The sequence below is a fragment of the Myotis nattereri genome (genome assembly GCF_964212035.1).
Source record: "Myotis nattereri genome assembly, chromosome: 16".
Lineage (NCBI taxonomy): Eukaryota > Metazoa > Chordata > Mammalia > Chiroptera > Vespertilionidae > Myotis > Myotis nattereri.
The window spans coordinates 53,691,892-53,710,726 of NC_138091.1; the positions used below are offsets into that span (position 1 = coordinate 53,691,892).

Consider the following 18,835-nt stretch of genomic DNA (forward strand, 5'->3'; position numbering starts at 1 on the left):
TTGGGGGAGAGGTCTCTCAGCCCGGCCTGCATCCTCTCGCAGTCTGGAGCCCTTGGGGGATGTCCGACTGCCGGCTTAGGCTCCCCCCTTCCTCCCCCACGGGGAGCAGGCCTAAAGCCAGCAGTTGGACACCCTTAGTGCTGCCGTGGAGGTGGGAGAGGCTCCCATCACTGCCACTGCGCTCACCAGCTGTGGGCCTGGCTTCTGGCTGAGTGGCACTGCACTGACCACCAGGGGGCAGCTCCTGCATTGAGCATCTACCCCCTGGTGGTCAGTGTGCATCACAGTGACCGGTCATTCCACCATTTGGTCTAGTTGCATATTAGCCTTTCATTATCTACTAGAGGCCCAGTGCACTAAATTTGTGCACAGGGTGTGTGTGTGGGGGGGGAGGGGGGGTTCCTCAGCCCGGCCTGCACCTTCTCCAATCCAGGATATCCCTCTTGCAATCTGGGACTGCTGGCTCCTAACTGCTTGCCTGCCTGTCTGCCTGATCACCCCTAACCACCTCTGCCTGCCAGCCTGATGCCCCTAATTGCTCCCCTGCTGGCCTAATCGGCCCTAACTGCCTCTGCCTGACAGCCTGATCACCCCCTAACTGCTCCCCTGCCTGCCAGCCTGATAGCCCCCTAACTCTCCCCTGCGGGCCTGATCACCCCCTAATTGCTCCCCTGCTGGCCTGATCACCCCTAACCACCTCTGCCTCGGCCCCTGTGACCATGACTTTGTCCGGAAGGCCATCTAGAAGATGTCTGGTCTAATTAGCATATTATACTTTTATTAGTACAGATAATAATAAAAGTGTAATATGCTAATTAGACTGGACAGCTGACTGACCACCTGGACAAAGCCGGGGCTGCGAGGGCTGAGGCTGCTGCCACGGCTGCGAGGGCCGAGCCACTTGCATGAATTTCACGCACTGGGCCTCTAGTATAGGATAATACCATATAGATATTTTTAAAATTTTAGGTATTTTTAAGTTGATTTTAGAGAGAGGGAGAGAGAAACATCAAAACACCAGTTGACTGCCTCCTGCATGCACCAGGTATCAAACCCACACGTGCCCTGACCCAGAACTGAACCCACCACCTTCCAGTGTATGGAACGACTGTGCTCCAATCGAGCCACACTGACCAGGGCTGGAGAGATCTGTAAACACACAAATCAACATCCTGTTTTGTTTGTGGATATGTACATACAGAGTGAAACTGTAGAACCAGAAAGAGAAGGGCTATCTCTGAATCCAATATGGCAAGAAATGAAAGGTAGTTGGATTAAAAAACATATAGCAATTTAATGTGTCCAAGATGAAGGCTGTAGATTGTGGGTAAACAAGTTCCCCCCGACAGCTGTTCTGCGACAGACACACAAACTGCCTGCTCAGGGCCCACTCAGCTCGCTGCCTCTGCCTTCGTGCTCACCAGGACATGTTCCTTCCAAGTAATTCACAAGTAATTGCGATTCCCATCCTCTCCTGCCCCTGCACCTCCACCCCTGGCCAAGTGGACAGAGGCCCTTCAAAACACATGGTCCACCTCCACGTCCCCATCAGGGAGGGGGCCCTGTGCTGTCTCTGCTGGCCTCAGGTGGGAGGGCAGGAGGCTGCTTGGGGCATCCCTGGAGAAGACCCCCTGCCTCAGAAGAGGCCCAGGTGAAAAGATCGCTCAACCACCTGCCTACCGACAAGGGGAGGGGCCCAGAGAACCAAAGCTGAAGCTGACAGTGTCTGGGGGCAGAGACATTGTCAAACCCGAGGCCTGGGGGCACCTGCCTGCCTCAGCTGCAGCTGGCGTGGTGGGAATGCCCTTGTACCCTGTCTACTTGAAGAGTTGTTATCAGGCCACGGGCATCTCAGAGCCTTCCCTGGGCACCCCCTCCCTGGAGCTGGCAGCCAGGGGGCGCTAGGACAGAGTGCCAGGGTCCGAGTCTTCTGTTGAGGAGGCAGCAGGGCCCTTTAGGCTGAGTGGGATGTCATATTGTAGGAGGCTTTCTTCAGGGTCTCCAGGAAGAACTGCTCATTCTCCAAGAAGTCTTGGTCCTGAAAGGCAGAGCTGGGTGAGCACCCCCCTTTGGCCCCCTCCTGTACCGCTTCCGTGAACAGGGACACAGGCTCAAGGGACTGAGTAGGTGGGTCCCTGGGTGCTCCGGGCCAGCCCTCACGCCAGACCCCTCCCCACTTACTCCCTGGCTCTGGGAAGCTGTGAGCTGGAAGCGGGGCCTGGAAGGAGCAGGCGCACTGGCGTGAAAGACCAGGTTCTGGCAAGGCCACTCGCTAGCACAGAACGCCACTCCCTAAGCCTGTCTGCAAACTGGAGAGGAGCATCGCCTGCCTTGTAGGGCTGGGGGGGGGCAACCCTTCAGCACAGAGCCTGAAACAGGAAGCGCTGCCACTGCTATCACAGGGTTACTGTGAGGTTCCCTGGCAAGAATATGCAATGGCTCCAACAGAACCTGGCCGACAGGACAGGTCTGAGACGGTCCCCTCCCGGGGGTGGGCCCAGCCCTCCTCAGGGCCAGGACGTGCTCCTCTCTGACTGCCCTGAGTTGCCTGTCACCGAGGTGACCACGAGGACCCCAGTCCAGGGGGAGTGGCGGGCCTGGGTGGCGTCCGCCTTTGCTATGGGATGCTTACCTCCTCAGCCGTGTGTTGCAGCAGCACCAGCTTGGTGTGGCGAAGCGAGGGGCCCGGGGTGGCTGATGGCTGGATGCCCTGAGGATTGGCGGGAGAAGGAGCCATGATGGCTGAAAAGGATGAGGAGGAGGTCAGGGACCACGTGTGGATGGGAGGGCAGGGGGGCCACAGCCTGTCTCCCGGGGGCCTTCTTACCACGCGGAGGGGGAACCGAGGACCCACCTTCTCCACCAACTCTCAAAAGGCTTTGAGAACGCTCGGGGGATTTTACCTGGAAAGTCTAATTCTAGGAACTTATTCAAGGGAAATAATCAGGCAAAAGTGCAGAGACCTATGTACAGATTTTCACTGATGTGCTGTTTTTCTTAGTGACAAAAAAAATCACCTAGTAGAAAATCATTAAAAGTATGGAACAGCCTCATAATGGAAGCTTATACTGATTAAAAATTATGGTTAAATGTTTAATTTCTGATCCGAAAACATGTTCTATATGTATATTTCCAAATTAAAAAATCAAGGTACGAAACAGTATATGATAGGATGTCAATTTTGTTTTCAAAACTGACGCAGTCTAGAACACTACGCACCAAAACGTTAAATGTGGTTGTCTCGCCGAAACCGGTTTGGCTCAGTGGATAGAGCGTCGGCCTGCGGACTGAAGGGTCCCAGGTTCGATTCCGGTCGGGGGCATGTACCTGGGTTGCGGGCATATCCCCAGTGGGAGATGTGCAGGAGGCAGCTGATCGATGTTTCTCTCTCATCGATGTTTCTAACTCTCTATCTCTCTCCCTTCCTCTCTGTAAAAAATCAATAAAATATATTAAAAAAAATAAAAATGTGGTTGTCTCTAGAGTGTGCGGTTGAGAGTGACATTTTATAAGTTTTCTTACCTCTATTTTCAAATGTATTTTTTAAAATATATTTTTATTGATTTCAGAGAGGAAGGGAGAGGGAGAGAGAGATAGAAACGTCAATGATAAGAGAGAATCACTGACTGGCTGCCTCCTGCACGCCCCACACTGGGGATCGAGCCCGCAATCTGGGCCTGTGCCCTTTGCTGTAATCGAACCTGGGACCCTTCAGTCCGCCGGCCGACGCTCTATCCACTGTGCCAAACCAGCTGGGGCCAAATGTATTTTTCTATAATGGACATGCATTCCTTGTGTAAAGATGTTTTAACGAGAGGACTTTAAAACCAGCTAGCCCCTCACTTGAGTGGAGGGAGGTGTGGGCAGATGCTCCTGGCACTGCCCACCCGATGGTCAACGTCCATCCTTCCGGGGCCACTTACCACTCGGGCCAGAGGCTGCCAGGCCCTGGGCCTGGGCGAGCGGCGCCACGGGACCAGAGGGCAGGTCCTGCCGGACATGGTTCAGCTGCAGCCTCTGCTGGGCCAGACTCAGACGCTCCTGTCCCCCGTCCCCAGAGAGAAGGACACGGCCGTGAGGGTCTGAAGGTGGGGGGGTCGGTGGAGCCAGATGGGGGAGCAGGAGCTGGGTGGGGGTGGGGGTGGGGGGGAGCCTTGCCTGGTGCATGTGCTGTTCCTGTTGCTGCAGCCGCTCCAGCTGCTGCTGCACCAGCTGTAGCCGGGCCTGGTGCTCTGACTGCACCTGCCGGGCCTCCCGCAATGCCCGCTCCCCCTCCTGGTACTTCTCTGAGGCCACCTGCGGGGAGACCACCTGGGTCAGCCAGGCTGGCTGAGGACGGGCACTGCCCAGCCCCGCCGCGCGCCCAGCTGAGCTTCCGGGACCTGGCTCATCTTGTCCATCTCCTCGGAGCGGAGCCTGACGCGCAGGGCGGCGGCGCTGACCCGCTCCTTCTCCCGCCGCAGTTCTTCCCGGTCCCGCTCCAGAGCCTCCCGCTCGGCTGCCAGCCGGTCCTCCTTGCTCCGGAGCTCACTGGCCCGGATCTTCAGCTCTGCCTGCTCCTGGACATGGCAAAGCCTTCACTGTGGTGTCCTCTCGGGAGCTGAACTAGGCTCTGCTCAGGGTTTGAGGAGCCCCTGGCCCGCCCGCCTCATTTGCAGTGGCTCCATCTGATCCTGATTCTGGAGAAGGGGGCGGGGTAAGGGGGTCCCAGAACCAGTCAGGGAGGCCCAGGGCCATGCCTCCGTGCTGCCTCACCCTGGGCTCAGCTTCTCTGAACCCCCCTTTTTCTATCTAAGTCCTGGGGATTGACGAGGATCGAATGAACAATGTGTGTAAAGCACGAGGCCAGCAGAATGAAGCTGTGACTATTATATGATGATTGTTGCTGTGCCCTTTGCTGAGCTGACCCAGCCTGATGGAGGAGCAGACAGTGAGGACCGGAAGGAAAGGGCAGAGCTGGCAGCTCGGGGCTCTACCTTGGCCAGGCTGATGAGGGTGCCCTCCCGCTGGGCGTCCACCTGCAGCGCCCACTCCACCTCTCGCTCGGCCCGCTCTTTACTCAGCTTCTGCTGTGTGAAGAACTCGGCCCACTCGGCCGCCAGGCGCCGCCGCTCCTCCCCACACTTGTGCATGACGGACTTCTGCTCCTCCAGCAAGGCGCTCTGGGACGAGGGTGCACAGGTCGGGTGAGTGTCCTTGGGCATCACGGCAGGGATGGCCGCTGGATATGGTGTGGCTGGACTCACCTTGGCCCGCTCCAGCTCCTCCCGCTCCACGGCCGTCTGCTGGGCCAGGACCTTCCTCTGCTCCTCCAGGGCTCGCTGCATGGATTCGGCCTTGGACTGCTCGGCACTCGCCCGCCAGCGTTCCTGGGGCAGGGCTGGGAGTGAGCCCTCGGGGCTCCACCTGCCCCATCAGGCCTTGCTGCTGCACAAAGCCCCCCCGGGCCCCCCCCCACTGCGTCCCCAACACCTCCTTTCCAGAGAGGCGCAAGCGAGGGACTCGAGGAGGACTCGGCCGACTGCAGGGCTCAGGGCACCGGGCTGAGGCTCAGGGCCCTCTTCTGGGAGCTCCGGGGGCAGCCGCTGAATTGCCAATGACAGCACTCGCCTGCCTGTCTCCCGTCAGAGCAGCGGGTGCGTACGACACTGTGGTGCCAGGGAGCGCAGGGCACACACAGCACGAAGCGGGCTGGCCTGGCCCGAGGCAGGGCTTCGTACAGTTACCCCGTGAGGCCTGAACACACAGGTCCAGGACACAGACCCTCTCTAGCTGCACCCCGCTCGCCACAGGCACCGTGACAGCACCAGGGCTCTCTCTGGCTAGTGGGTAATTTTCATTTTTTTCTTTATTGTTTCCTGTAGTTTAATTTTTTTCAGTGAAATGATCATGTTATAACCTAGTAGAAAAGAAAGGAAGGGCATTTTCTAAAGAGTACAGCTTCCTCTTATATGTAAGCTATGCAGGGAGTTCAACATCTTTCCCAATGTCACAGGCACCAGCCGTCACGACAGGTTCAAGTGCCTGGGAAGAAAGTGGGACATGCAGGGCTGGGCAGAGGGGCTCACGGCCGTGGTGAGGGCGCTGGCGGAGGTGGGGATGGGGGGCCGGGGCAGGAAGGGGCAGGAGACATTGCAGAGGGAAGTCCCGAGGCCCAGGAGGTGAGCTCAGGGTACCACTGAGGATCCCTGGTGCTCTGGGAGATGGGCCCCGCGGGGTGGAGGACGGCTCACCTGCTCCAGCAGCCGGCTCTGCTCGCTCAGGCGGGCCTCCATCTTCCCGATGACCTGCTGGAGCCGGCTCCGCTCCTCCTCCATGTCCCGCTGCTGCAGGCCCAGCCTCTCCTGCAGCGCTGGGCCCCCACAGGACATCAGTGTCCGCCCACCTTCCCACTGAGATGCGAGGGGCGGAGGCAGGCCAGGCGGTACCTCGGAGCTGCTGGTCCTGCTGCCGGAGGCCCAGCTCCCGCTCCTGGGCGGTGGTGAGGTGCGAGGCCTCCACACGGGAGGACAGCTCGTTCAGGCTGCTGGAGAACTGCTCCATCTGCTCGATGACGCCATTCAGGGACCTGTGGAGGGTCCGGTCACCCTGGCCTGGGGACCCCAGCACCGCCCCCTGGTGGGCAGGGCCTGGACCGCGGGACCACACACGTACCGCGTATGGGAGGTGGCGCTGGTGACGGCGTCGATCTCTCGGTCCTTCAGCAGCTTCAGCCGCTGCAGCTGCTCCTCGTGGTCCTTGCGCATCTCCAGGACGGAGGCCCTGCAGGGCGTGGGGGGCGGGCTGTGGCAGCGTCTCCAGGGAGGAGCGTGCCTCCGGCGCAGCGCCCCCAGGCCTCCCTTTCTTCTCCGGGCACTGCCTCAGTTTCCCTGGCTGTCAGCCTTACCGATCTAGGTGCCTTAATGCCACATCCACTCTCTAAGGCAGTGGTTCTCAACCATCTGGCCCTTTAACTACAGTTCCTCATGTTGTGACCCAACCATAAAATTATTTTCGTTGCTACTTCATAACTGTAATGTTGCTACTGTTACGAATCGTCATGTAAATATCTGATATGCAGGGTGGTCTTAGGCGACCCCTGTGAAAGGGTCGTTCGACCGCCAAAGGGGTCGCGACCCACAGGTTGAGAACCGCTGCTCTAAGGGGCTGTTCCTCCCGTCATTCACACGGAGGAAGACAGGTGCGCCTGGACCCTGTCGAGTGTTACGGGGCTGCCTGCCTCATCAGCCAGCTCTCTGTGCACCTTTTCTTAGTTCCGCTCTAACCTAGAAAGGCAACCAGATCGCCATGCCAGGCGCCCAGTGCAAACCACACCAGGGTCTGTCGAGTAACTAGACCTGAGAGGTCAGCAGGCGAGGGGGTTGACCTGGGCCGAGTTAGCCGCCTGCTTGCTGCTGCCAGGCCCAGCCCAGCCAGCCCTGTGGGCACCCACCCCACTCCCTAGGGCGATGCCCCTCTCATGGGCAGGATGGGTCAGTGTGCTGGCCTGGGTGCTCACCTCGGGTCAGAGGCACGGCTTGGGGGTGTCAGGGCAATCAGGCTGCCCTGGCCACCCTAGAAGCCTGCTCCCCTGCCCGCCCGGCCCTGGGCCTGGCCCTGGCCCTCACCGCTGCAGCTGCCGCAGCCGCTCCACCTCCTGGTCCTTCTCCTGCTCGGCCGCCGCCAAGCGCCGCTGGTGCTGGGTGGTGAGCTCGGCCCGGGCCTGCTCAGCCGCCTGGCAGTGCGACAGGTACTGGGCGGACAGCTCCTCATTCTCTCTCCGCAGCCGCTCTTCCCGTTGCTGGTAGGAAGTTTCTAGCACCTTGATGCGGCTTCTGCCAACAGAACACCCAGCTGTGGGGCTCAGAAGGTGAGGGCGGCCCCCGGAAGGGCCTCCCTGAGCACATGGCTGGGCAGGCCAGGAGCCTTGGGGAGCCCCGAAGGCCCTGGGCAGGGGTACCTGTGAGCATTCTCGATGAGCTCCAGGTCGGCCTGGTGTCGCTGCTGCAAAGTCTCCAGCAGCAGCTTGTGCTGGGCCCGCTCCAGCTCCAGCTTCCGGACCTGAGACAGCAAGAGAGACAGCGTAGGGGGTGGGAGGCAGGTCCCTTCGGTCCCTGGGGAAGCCTTCCAGCCCGCACAGTGACGCCTTCCCATTGCAGCCCTGCCTCCACCCTCACCCGGGCCCAGACCCTCACCTGGGCCTCCCGCTCTGCCAGCCGCGCCTGGCTCTGCAGAAGCTCAGCCTGGAGCTGGGCCGTGCCACTCTGAAGCTGCACCTGCGCGGCCAGGAGCTGCTGCTGGTATCCTGTGCCCGGCAGCAGGGACTGAGGAGGTGAGACATGCTCCAGGTTCGGCAGGGCGGGGACTCAGCAGAGCTCAGCTACCTCGGGCCCTCTGCTCACTGAGCCGCCCAGGCCCTGCAGCTGACCGGGGGCCGCAGATGGGGTCAAGGACATGACACCAAGCAGCCGAGGAAGGGGCCCGGGAGAGTCACGTGGTCCCTCCTTCTTCGGGACAACAGCCTCCCACGGTGGTCAGACTCCTAGACAAACGCTACGTCCCCGCTGTCTTAATGACGACGAAAGCTTATGACACGCCTTTGCTGTCAGCTTGTTTCCTGCCACCAACCCCCACCTCCAAAAGGCCCTGGGTTACCAGGGACATGGTCCTCAGGCCCAGGGTCAGAGGTGACGCCACACCTGGGTAGCAGGTGGAGGCACGGAGGGAGGGTGGCCAGGATAGAGGCGGCTTTCTAGATGGAGCAAGGCACCTGCAGCCCTGCTTCCGGATGCAGCATCCTGGCCACGCCGCCCGGGTACCACCTCTGACTCCCCATCGGTGCTGGCAGTTGGCACCAGCTCTGCCTGACAAGGCTCAGTGCAGGGAATGCTGGGGGGAGAGCCGGTGCGCTCTCTGCCATCCTGCAGGCCACCAGGTCGAACCACTGCCGCGCCTCTGAGCGGGGAGCTGCATCATGGGGCTGAGACCTGTGCCTGTGTGTCCGCCTTCCCTACCTGGACCGGCCCAGCAAGCCCTGTGGGATCCTGGGAGCTCGGGAAATGCACTGCAGGCTCTGGAAACAAACAGCAGAGAGCTGAGCTGGAAGGAGGCCCAAGGTCTGTCTCTGTTTCTCCAGGATGTGCATGTGTGCCCCAGCATCCCTGTCTTCTGGGGGCCCCGAAAGAAGCTCAAAGTGCCTCTTTCTCACCCAGATTTTATCCCCAAAGCAGAAAACAAACCAGTGCCGGAGAGGTCTCCAGGGACTGTGTCCTTCTTTGAGTCGCCTGCATAGAGGGCCACGGCAGCTGGGTTCCAAGTCACGGGGGCCCTGAGGACACGGGGGTGGGGCGGGGGCAGGGGGGCAGGAAAGGAGAACAGGTCACGCCCTCAGCTGGAGAGGCCTCAGTGAGCAGAGATGGGCCTGGCTGGGCCCCCAGCCTCTCCTCACCCCCAGCCCCGGCTGCAGACGTACCCCGAGGCAGCAGGCTGGCCAGGCGGCTTTAGTGCTGCTGGTCCTGTGGTCCCTCCAGCAGCTGCTGGCTCGAGCCCTCGCGGGCTCACAACAGGTTGGCCGAGGAATTCTCCTAAGTCCGAACCCCTGTGCAGCCCAGAGGGAAGGAAGCACGGGGAAGAGGTGGTGCTCCCGCACCCGGCCCAGTCCTCCCTCCACTGGAGACAGCAGCCCGAGCCCGTACCTGCTGGAAGGGGGTCGGCCCGCTGCCCCCACCGAGATCTGGCCCTTAGAGGCCGCAGCACGCTCTTCTCTGGCCAGGTCTCGGGCCTTCTTCAGAGACAAGGCATGGCTCAGCCAGTCCTCCTCTTTCTCCACAGACACTCCCGGCTGGGAGGGCCGACTGGCTTTGGCAGGGGGATCTCCACCCTCGGGTGGTGGCTGTGCCCCGGAGGAGGAGAGGGGCAGCCCAGCTGGGGCAGAGCGCGGGCCTGGGGCAGAAGGCTGTCTCTCGGGATGGGGCACGGAGGGTGTGGGGAGTGCGGAGCCTCTCCTGCGAGGCTCTCTGGTGGGAGAGGGAGGGAGTAGGTCCTCATCTTCATCCTTGAGGCCCAACCAGTCAGCCCCTCCCTTCCTGGGGGCGGTGGGGCTGGTTGTCGCTGGGGCGGCCTGCTTGGAGCCTGGTTCTCCCGTGCGGTCTATGCCATCTTCTGCAAAGAACCTACTTCCAGACATAGAGGAGGGGGTCTAGGGCAGGGCAAGCAGCCTGCCCCAAGAGCCCCCATCGGTCTTCCCCTCTGCGGCGGGCGGGGTGACTGCCAGGCCCACACCAAGGAGCCTGGGGTGCCCAGGGGCTCGGCACAGCCTGAGGCCCTGTGAACACGGTGCCCACACCGTTCAGGGGGCAGCGCAGCAGTACAGACACCTTAAAACCCATCGCAGGAACCGGGACAATCCCACGTGCAGTGACCAGGCCCAAATGCCAGCCAAGGCACACCCGTCCAGAGGGAAGAGCTGGTCAAGTGGTTTCCAGCAGCAGTCATTTTGTTCCCGGCGCCTTTACGCGGCCACTGCCTGTGTGTCACTGGCCGGGCAGCAGGGATCGGAAGCGCGTTGTGTGCAGAGGGTTATTTAGAGAGAAAGAAGGGCGATACGCCCAACATGCCATAATGTCAGCAACCGCGAAGTCTGGGCGAAGGGCAGGAGGGAGTTCTTTGTACTGACTGTTCTGACAACCTTCCTGTCAGCTTGAAATTATTTTAATATAAAGTTTAAAATCTATACTGGGAGAAAAAACCCTCCTTCAGCCCATTCTCTTCCTTCTGCGGCGGCTGGGAGCGGAACTGGGCCTGTATATGTAGGTGGGACTGGGCAGCCACCCCCTTCCCTCACACCCGCAGAGCCCTGAGCCCCTGTGCAGAGCAGCCTGGCCTCCCAGCAGGACTGTTGTGGGAGGGTGAGGCCTGCCTACCTGCCTGGCTGCCGGCGGGACTGCCGGCCCTCGGAGGAGCCCACGGTGGGCTGATAGGCCCCAAAGGTGAAGTCCCCGTTGGCCCAGGTGTCTTCTCTGTCTGTGAATGAAGGAGCCTGTGACCTAGGGCAGGGGAGTGACTCTCTGTCCTGGCAGCGTGGCGTGTCAGGCGAGGCTGCTCTGCAAGAGGCAGGCGAGGGGCTGGGTGTCACCCACCCAGCACTGGGAGACCGCGGGGAGCCCTGCCCACAGCCTGGAGGTGAGGCCCCGAGCTGCGTGTGTAAGGGGAACGCGCCAACCCCTGGGAGGCGCCTGAGCAGCACTGCGTGGTCTCACTGAGCAGGTGGAGGACGCAGTGAGCTGTGACGCTGTCCTTGCGAGTCAAATGCCATAACAATGAAAGCAGCAGCATGGAACGTGGTGATTTACTCCACGACACTCGTCTCCTTGGTAAACGGCACAGCGTGTGGGCCCGATGCAAAGCTTAGTGCTTGTTATGGGTTGTGGCAAACCTGCTCTCGGGCCCCCCACCTCCCTGTCCCGCCGGCTTCCTCACCCTCTGGCTTCTGGCACTTCCCGTCCAGCTTGAGCTCCAGGGGCTCCCCGGTGCCCAGGCGAGCCAGGTGTGTAGTGGCCGCGCCTCGACCCAGCAGCTCATCCAGAGTGGAGCGAGCAGGGCGGGGCCCTTCCCTGCAGGCGGACACAGGGCTGGTCCGTGTGAACAGAGGGGCTGTGCCCACCCTCCAGCTCCGGCCAGGGCCCCTGCCCTCTGAAGGGCCTTACTGGTCTCCTGGCTGCCTCCTCTCTGCTCTGGGGCTGTCTCCAAACCCCAGGGCGGCCATGAGGTCGTCCTCATCGTCAAAGAGCAGCTCTTCTTTCTTCCGGATGGGGGTGTCCCCAGGAGTGAGGGGAATGGAGGGACCTGAGTGACAGGACGCAGGGCACAGTGCAGGCATCCGGCCCTCAGCGCTGGTGCTCGGATGGGTGGAGGCAAGCGATTCCCTGCAACCCTGACCTCTGGCTGGGGCAGCCGGCATCGAGCGCCTGGTCAGCCACAAGACCTGACCCCCCCAACCCGCCCCACTCCCAGGTTCACCCTCTCCGCCCCCCCCCCCCCCCCCCCCCCGCTTCTTAGAGATGAAAGATCTCCCCGCCTGGCAGGTAGTTCTCTGCTTGGCACCGGAAAGTTTGGCGAGCGACCGCCGCCTGCTTCTTCCCGGGACAAGACGCCCCCTCCTACCTTGGTCTCTGGTCGGGACTGGGCTCTTTTCAGAAACCGCTTTGCCCTCTGTCCCAGGCAGCTTCTTGGTGGTTCCTTCCTCATCGTCGGAGAGAAGTCCTGCCAACGGGTCTTCCAAGTCTCGGGGAGGAAAGCACAGGTCAGACCGAGGCTGCGTCAGGGAGACAGCCCTGCGCTGCGCTGCGCCGGGGGCTGCGCTGTGCTTCCTCCTCCTCGCTGCCCCTCGGCCTCTGGACACAGCCCGGGCTCCTCCCAGGAGGGAACGGACAGTGGCCCTGGGCCTGTGGTCCAGCGTGACTGTGTCAGGCCGGCCGGGACCCCAGACCCTGCGGCTGGCACAGTCTTCTGGAACCATCCCCGGCATCGGAAGAGAAGTCAAACACCTGTGCACCCACGAAGAGAAAGAACATCTACACTTTATAAAATCTCCAGCGTGATGTCTGGCTCCAAATTTCTTGCAAATCAGTTCCCCAAGTATCCGGTGAATCCACATTAGTCCCGCCCTAGACTCATGAGGAATTAAATCAGCGGCCCCAGCCCTCTGCTCCTTGTCTGACACACACAGCAACGGGGCTGCGGGCAAGTTTGCGTCGCCATGGCTACTCCCTCCCCACACCGAGTGTCCCAGGAGCGTGGCTGGAAGGCCTGTGGTACCTTCGAAAGAAAACTTCTTGTATTGATGTCCAAAGCTGCTGGGAGAGGGGGAGGGCTTCTTGGTGGGAATGATATCCCCTGCAGAGAGAAGGCAAGGTCATGGCCGGGGCCTGGCCAGGCGGCACGCACTTCTCCCAGGTGGAGCTCAGGGGCTGGCCGTGGACTCAGCCATGGGCGGTGTCTGCACCTCCCTGTTCTCACGCAGGCTTCCGGCAGGACACATGGTCTGAAGCTCTCTGCCCAGGCACAGGCACAGGCACAGGCACAGGCACAGGCACAGGCACTCGAGGACACGGGTCTGGGAGCGGCCCGGGCTACCACAAAGCTCTCCAATGGCCTCAGGTGGCTGCTCCAGGAGCTGCCACTGGGCGTAGAGGGACGGGGACAGCCCTCGGAGGAAGCTCGCCTCGGCCCCCTCCCGCCATGAACACTCACACACAGTCAGCTCCTGGCCTCCGTCCCAGGCAGAGAGAGCCCCCGGGGCAGGAGAGCTCCCTTCCCAGCATCTTCCAGTCGCCAAAGCCTCGGGTCGGAGGCTGTGTCCCCCTCACCTCGCTCATGGGCAGCCAGCGGAGCGGCAGGCTGGGGGCTGCTAGGCAGCTCTTCCTTCCCAGAACCCTTGGCGGCGCCGTTGTGAGGGGCTCGAGGAGACGTCTTCAGACCCAAGAGGTCAGCATCCATCTCGTCCAGATCCTGGAAAGGGGGGGACCCCACGGTGCTCAGCTGTGGCTAATCCTCCATGCCCCCAACACTGAGGTTCAAGTCTTCAGAACCGATGTCTTCAATTCCAGGGTCCCGGTCAGCTTGGGTCCTGACTGACCAGAGGAAGCTGGACTGGAGGGGACTCGGCAGGGGTGGGAGGGATGTGGAGACAGGCTGAGAACAAGCTCCAGAGGAGATCTTTCTGTCTCCGCCTTCCCCACCGGGCAGCCAGGTGAGCCTGGGGGTGGGGGGGGAGCTGGCCATGTCTCAGAGGCCTGGGCCTGATGTGTCTGCGTGGGAGAACCTCTGAACCAGGAAATGGGACTCATCCCCAGAGGGCAGAGGGCAGCAGCTCATGATGAGCCCCATTCTTGCCCTGGGAAGGGCTCAAACGCCATCGTGAGGGGGAGAATGAACGCGTGGCAGGAAATATCGGCAGCCCAGCCCACCCGGCCACCAGAACCCGGAACGCAAGCCGCTTCCTACCTTCATGGCCTGGAGCAAAGCCAGCGGGTCTGCATCTGAGACGTCGGAGTCCTGAGGCCACCGGAGGGGAGGGACGGGGTTAGTCAAGGGCCTGGCAGCTGCTGTCGGGGCCGGAGCAGAGCTCGCCAAGGGGCCTCGCCAGGAGCCTGCCCTCCCGAGGGCCGGGTGCTGCCTGAAGTGGAGCCTGCCCGGGTGCGGAGGCCCAGAGAGGCTGCCACTCCGCTTCCTCCCAACGGGAAAGCCGCTTCCAGGGCCTCAGCGCTGCCCTTCCCGCCAGTGACGCCCCGTGGGGCCCCCTGTGGACACCCAGCTGCCCGCTCTGCCTTCCAGGCGTCTCCACGGGGGAGGAAGAGGATGTTGCTCTGGGCATTGGGCAGTCCTTGGTGTTGTTTGGCTTTAGGAACTGGCTTTGCAGGGCCTTCGAAGCCGTCCTGTGAGCAGCCCTGGGCCATGACGCCCACCTCACTGCCTCGGGGCCAGGCTCACCTCGGCCTCAGCTCCCGCTGGGTCGGCCATGGTGCCGAAGGCATCGTATTCCAGGAGGGACCTGCAAAGGGCGGAATGAGCACCCCCTGCCTCCGAGGGCAGGCGCAGGGCAAGTTTGCGTCGCCATGGCTACCCCCTCCCCACCCTCGAGTGTCTCAGGAGCGTGGCTACGAAAGGAGGAATGGCCTGGAGAGTCCGGGGAACCGGAGACGCTTCCCCGGAGGACAGAGCTGCTGGAGGAGCTTCGCAGGCTCCCCAATGCCGTGACTTTTAACTTTTAAAAAAAGTAGAACCTCTTCAAAACCAAAATCTTAAAACACAACAGGTAAGAGAGAAAAGCAGACCTGCTTCAGCTACAATGAAGGGGAGGGCGCTCACAAAGCTCCCTGCTGCCGCTCAACTGTCAGAACCTCAGAACCACTGAAAATCACCAATCCTCTGAGCCCCAGAAAGAAACGGAGGCTCAGAGAGGTTCAGGAATTGCCCGGGACACACAGTGATGGAGCAGGTGCAGGTGAGACCACGGCCGGGACCTCTGGCCTCCAGCCCCACCCTCTTTCCACTCCCCGAGGCGGCTCCCCTGAGCAGCACTGAAAGGCAAGGCGGGCACCCAGTCAGCGGCAAGCAGGGGAGGGGGAGGCAGAGCCTCTGGGCGGGCGGGTCGAGGCACCCACCCAGTCCCCTGCTTACTCACTCTGTCCTCGCCCTTGCGGAAGGGAGCGCCTGGGCGACGCCTGTCTTATCTCTGGCACGTGGTGCCATTTTCACAGGCTTCTCAGGTAGTGTCGCTGGAAAAAAAGAAAACAGAAAAGATGTCTGAAGTGAAGATGAAATGGGGTGCAGGCCCCCCAGCAAGCTGTTGCCTAGACCCCCGATGGAGAGAAGGGCCTCTTTGGAGGAAGGAAATGGGCCCCATAGGACATCCAGCCTAAATGCCAACTGGTGACAAATGAAGACCACGCCCTCCCCACCCCATGGAAATGCAGGAAGAATAATGCACTTCCGTGGCCCAAGCTGTCGGCTGGAACACCAGGGGCTGTGCCTGCTGGGGGGCCAGGCGGGGACCTCAGCCTTGCTGCCCTGCTGTCCCGGGAGCTCTGCGTGACTCTGAGGCCCTGCTCCTCGGAACATCACCCACGGACATGCGGGTAAGTAACAAGTGTCCAGATAAGGACCGCTTACAGTGCGCCAAGTAAAAATGACCTTCTCCAAAGAGGATAAGCAAATGGCCAATAAATACACGAAAAAAATGCTCAAAACCATTAGCCATTAGCAAAATGCACATCAAAACCACAATGAGATGCAACTTTACACCCACGAGGATGGCTAGAGTCAAGCAGACAGACAAGATCCAGTATGGACAAGGGTGTGGAGAAACGGAACCCTCCCACACTGCTGGTGAAATGTGAAATGGCGCAGTTGCTGTCAAAATAGATTGGCGGTACCTCAAAAAGGTAAACGCAGAGTTAGCATACAGTCCAGTAATCCTACTCCTCGGTTTATACCCCCAAAGCACTGAAAACATATATCCACACAAAAACTTGTATATGAATGTTCATACAGCATTATTCCTAACAGACTAGGAACGTGTGGAAACCACCCAAATATCCACCACCTAATGGCCGAATAAACACAAGGTGTCAGTCACACAACAGAACATTGCCCAGCCGTGGAGAGGAACGAAGAAAGAGACCTTGCAAACATCACGGTAAGTGGGAGAAGCCAGAGGCAAAAGCCACTTACTGCATGATTCCACTTTATATAAAATGTCCAGAAGAGCCCTAACCGGTTTGGCTCAGTGGACAGAGCGTCGGCCTGTGGACTGAAGGGTCCAGGGTTCGATTCCAGACAAGGACATATACCTGGGTTGCAGGCACATCCCCAGTGGGGAGGGGGGTGCAGGAGGCAGCTGATTGATGTTTCTCTCTCATCGATGTTTCTTACTCTCTATCCCTCTCCCCTCCTCTCTGTGAAAAATCAATAAAATATTTTTTAAAAAAAAAAGTCTAGAAGAGGTAAATCCGTAAAGAAAGGTCAGTGGTTGCCTAGGGTTGCGGGGAGGAGAGAATGAGGTGTGACTGCTAATGGGCATGGAGTTTCTTTCTAGGTGATGAAAATGTTCTGGAATTAGACTGTGGTGATGGTTGGACAACTTTGTGAATATACAAAAAGCCACTGACACGTATACTTTAAAAGAGTAAATTTTATGTGAAATGTATCTCAATTAAAGAAGAAGCCTACATCAGGGGATTCTGGGAAAGGGCACTTACTCTCATCCCCCAGGAGGTCCTCAAGGACGTCATCAATGGAGCCTGGAACAGAGGGGGCGGCATCGCGACTTGAGGAGGAAGAATGGTCCTCACAGCCGCACGTCTGGAGCCCTCACCCCAGGACCTCAGGGCTCTCAGACGCTGGACGTGGCCCAGCTCTCTCTCACTGGCCACGAGACGTCTTCTCATTCTCTGGCAACAAGTCAGTCTTCCAGGCTCTGAACAAAGCCCAGCGTGTCTTGGGAAAAGCGCCCCAGGTTTCTAGGCGCGTACAAGCTTCTTTCACACCGACAGCCTGCTAGAACCCTTCCCCCCGAGCCCCCTCCAGCAGGACTGGTCTGGGGGCACACCGCCTTGGCCACTTCTCCGCGGGCACGTGGGGACCCCATCCAGCTCAAGTGCCTTCACCACCCTTAACCCCAACCGAGCACCTCCGGGTACAGACCCCAGTGAGAAGGATTTTTTCCCAAGTCCCATCCCTCGTTTAATTTCTGAGTTTATGCGAAGGGCCACTGAGGCCGCATCAGGAGTCCCCGGAAACCAAAGCTGCCAATGGAATTACGGGGAAACCGCCAGGAACATTCAGACTCGGACACATGTAGGTTCCTTCTGGCCCCACGGTGGGGAATTGTTTTTGGCTGACGGGCGATGTTCCTTCTCGACACTCACCTCTCAATCCCTTCTTGGCCTTTGGTGCCTGCAATGGGAGAAACGAATCACTTTAACGAAATCAAACCATGAGCGTGTGTGGAAACCGCGAACAGAGAATGAAGTGCCGTGCCTTCTGCTAAGGCCCCGGCGGGGGGGGCCACAGGAGCCCTTCATGCTTCCTAGCGTTTCTGAGGACAGACTCGCTGAGAGCATGGAAACAGCGCCCACAACGCCGTGGATCCACTGTGGGTGCCCCCTCCCCCTCCCGCTCCCTGCAGAAGTCTCTCCTCCTCCCTGAACTCCAGGTGCCGCTGGCAAACCCTCCCAGCCAGGATGCACCGCGATTGGGAACGCTCTCCTCGCTCCCACGGCCCCAGCTCAACACCAGCCACAGGCTGCACAACGCCTCCAGCGGGACGCGCAGAGGCTCCAAGAAATGCCTGCTCATCGCTTAAGGAGAAGTTTGAGATCCACGCGACCTCCGCTCACTCACTCTCCTCCAGGGACCACATCCGGGTCCCGTCACCCAGTCACCCAGCCCCACGGACTCCATGCAGCCAGGACTTGGGGCGAGGCAGGCTCCCATCCCACACCTCTCACCCCGCCTTTGCCTACCATCGCCAGGCTTTGGGGCTGCCTGCGGCCCTTCCAGAGCGCCATCCAACTCATCTGAACTCTGCCCACACCAGGCTCCTGCTCCCTAAGGAAGAAACTTAAAGTGGTTGCTTGAAAAGGACGTCACTTGAACCATGCTCGAGCCCGAGGCCTATCAAGGCTTCCCTCACTTGGCCCATTCAGTAGAGGGCGAAAGCTACTTCCTAAAAGTTCCTTCGAGGGGAGTCATGCAGGTGCGAAGCCAAGCGCTCGGTCACTTGTTGAGCCGTGTGACTCCCATAAAGTGCAGTTTTCCGCATCCCTTACCGGAAAGAGGATGCTGAGACGGCAGGTACCCGTCTTGGAGAGGAGGTGGGGGGCCTGGCACTGTGGCCAAGGCCCCTTCCCGGGCAGCACCAGGACTGTCCAGGAGGCATTCGGCACCAGCAGCGGACCAAGCGCTGGCTACTCGCTGGCAGGGCACACTTTCACGTGGAAATTTCTTCCTTCACACCAGCTACACACCCGTCTCGCCCCAGGTATTGGGCTGTTTTCCCGAGACCGATCACTATTCCTCCATGGCCGCCTTCCCCCCGCCCCCCTCCCCGCGCCCCCGGAACCGACCTGCGGCCCCCGGAACCGACCTGCGGCCCGCCTTGGAAGGAAGGGGTCAGAGGGGGTCATCTTGTTTCTCCGCTGTCGGCCTGTCCTGTTATTAGATGCAAAGTTTATCTGGGGTTACATACAGGGGCCACTCTGAATGTGCGTGTTTCTTTTTCTCTGTAACGGCCATTTTCACGACCTAAAAGTGCAAACGCGCTTTGTCTCAGCACATCCAGGCCCTTCCGGTC

The 18,835-nt window shown here is 60.2% G+C and overlaps 1 protein-coding gene across 1 annotated transcript; it reads right to left on the reverse strand.

The window, feature by feature from the left end:
• Nucleotides 1–1,270: 1,270 nt before the first annotated feature.
• On the reverse strand, nucleotides 1,271–18,421 carry FBF1 (Fas binding factor 1; the record flags this gene model as incomplete). Its single annotated transcript, XM_081108841.1, has 30 exons — nucleotides 1,271–2,038; nucleotides 2,633–2,742; nucleotides 3,924–4,041; nucleotides 4,159–4,296; nucleotides 4,383–4,559; nucleotides 4,977–5,162; nucleotides 5,247–5,369; nucleotides 6,234–6,352; nucleotides 6,429–6,568; nucleotides 6,655–6,762; nucleotides 7,608–7,814; nucleotides 7,940–8,040; nucleotides 8,175–8,303; nucleotides 8,994–9,052; nucleotides 9,219–9,307; nucleotides 9,452–9,577; nucleotides 9,675–10,151; nucleotides 10,902–11,001; nucleotides 11,458–11,591; nucleotides 11,685–11,823; nucleotides 12,142–12,261; nucleotides 12,796–12,873; nucleotides 13,347–13,488; nucleotides 13,984–14,034; nucleotides 14,470–14,530; nucleotides 15,164–15,257; nucleotides 16,740–16,781; nucleotides 17,409–17,436; nucleotides 18,006–18,090; nucleotides 18,312–18,421. 30 exons carry the CDS (start codon nucleotides 18,419–18,421, stop codon nucleotides 1,955–1,957), a joined length of 3,675 nt encoding a protein of 1,224 aa, XP_080964967.1. The 3' UTR covers nucleotides 1,271–1,954.
• Nucleotides 18,422–18,835: the final 414 nt, after the last annotated feature.